Below are 1,525 nucleotides of genomic sequence, written 5' to 3'. Positions count from 1 at the left end.
TTTTTTTTTTTTTAAGGACAATTTTTTTTTTGTCTGTCGGGCCCCGGGGGTTCTTTTTAGGAGGGTTTTTTGGAGGGGGAGGATTTTTCCGAGTAGGGGGCGAAGAGAGCCTTTTAAAAAAAAAACGCTTTTGAAAAAGAACAACCTGGCACCGAGGCCTCCTCGGGGGGAGGTTTTTGGGCCCAAATCCCCTTGGGGGGGAGATTTTTGGGGGGGTTGTCCCCGCCCCCCCGCCCCCCCCCCCTCCCCCCTCCCCCGCGCGCCGCCCCCTCGACGCGGCGGTTGTGAGGCAGGCTACTACGTCAACAACGAGTACGACGCGCCCGAGCTCAACGAGAGCCCGCCCGAGCCGCCGCTGCACGACCGGCTGGTCCGAACCATCCTCGCGGAAAAACCGCGAGTCACGCGCTACCAGATCGACTGGCAGATGCCGCCGTCGCTGCCGCCCTCGCTGCCGAACGAGAACGTGCCGCCGTCGCTGCCCCAGCCGGCGGAGTGTGGCGTCTCGTCTGGCGAGATGATGCAGCAGGTCGAGAATATGCAGCCGCAGCCCGAGCCGATGACGCACTGAGGCAACAGGGACGACAGGTACGTGTAGTGGGCTCGCGGGAAGGCCGAGTCGCTGCTGCTCCCGAGAGCGAGGCGCATCTACGGGCATCAGAGATGGGACGGGGGGGGGCATACATGGGTGCTGGACACGTCGGGCCGCGACAAAAGAGTGGCGCCCCGGTCGGGACTCCCAAGTGCCGAGGCGCGAGGGGGCCGCCGCTCGATGCATCGTCATTGACATCATTGTACGTTGAGTGTAGCGCTTTTTTCTTTAGTGTTCACAAATCCCGAAATCCAACATTGCAACAAGGAATCCCTATCCGTCCTCTCTCACACTGTCGCTTACGCCTACCATAAACCCACGATAAGACTGCGCGACGCTGCGGATCAGCCCCAGTGCCCCTCCCAACCGTACAAAGGCTGCGGTGATTGATAGTATACACAAGCAACCCAAACACGTCGAAAGAATTCACAGGTCGACGCTCGACACACCCACCATATGGCTTTGGACCTTTGCGAGAGGTGGCGAGCGGAGCAAGAGCGGTGTAGGCGCGTCCACGCGGCGCAGCGGCTCTCCCGCGACCCCGGCCCCTCTCATAGCCGCAGCCGTAGCCGCAGCCCCAACTCTTGCCGCTCTTCCGTGTCGGGTTGTGACGAGGGGTGAGGGGACACGGATTGAAGATCCCTCACACCAAGATCGTGCAGGGCGGGGACACATGTCCCTAAATCCCATCTCGTCTCAGAGTTTGCCCGTTTTATTTATTTATTTTACCCACCATGGCTCGGATGTTGCTGGTGACGGAGCAGTGTCGTGACGGGGTGGTCACGGCAGGGGCCACCGCTCGCGCACACGTCGAAGGCGCGACCTGAGAGGAAGGGAACATTAAGTTCTTATGCCGTACCATCTGCCTGGGTCGCTCGGCCCCTCTCGTACGCCGCCCTCGCCCCCGCCACCTTCGCCCCCCGCCGCCATCCC

At 61.5% G+C, this 1,525-nt stretch overlaps 1 protein-coding gene across 1 annotated transcript in view; it reads left to right on the top strand.

The window, feature by feature from the left end:
• The window catches only part of EMIHUDRAFT_67088 (hypothetical protein), a gene marked incomplete at both ends in the record, with an annotated part of 1,332 nt that extends 761 nt beyond the window's left edge, over nt 1-571 (top strand). The window contains 2 exons of the mRNA XM_005764746.1: nt 17-64; nt 290-571. Of these exons, the coding sequence (XP_005764803.1) occupies nt 17-64; nt 290-571 (330 nt within the window). The remainder of the gene's footprint in view (nt 1-16; nt 65-289) is intronic.
• Nucleotides 572-1,525: the final 954 nt, after the last annotated feature.

The sequence above is a fragment of the Emiliania huxleyi genome (genome assembly GCF_000372725.1).
Source record: "Emiliania huxleyi CCMP1516 unplaced genomic scaffold EMIHUscaffold_58, whole genome shotgun sequence".
Classification (NCBI taxonomy): Eukaryota; Haptophyta; order Isochrysidales; family Noelaerhabdaceae; genus Emiliania; species Emiliania huxleyi.
The sequence above is the reverse complement of the archived record's forward strand: the minus strand, read 5'-3'. Positions and strand labels throughout refer to the sequence as shown.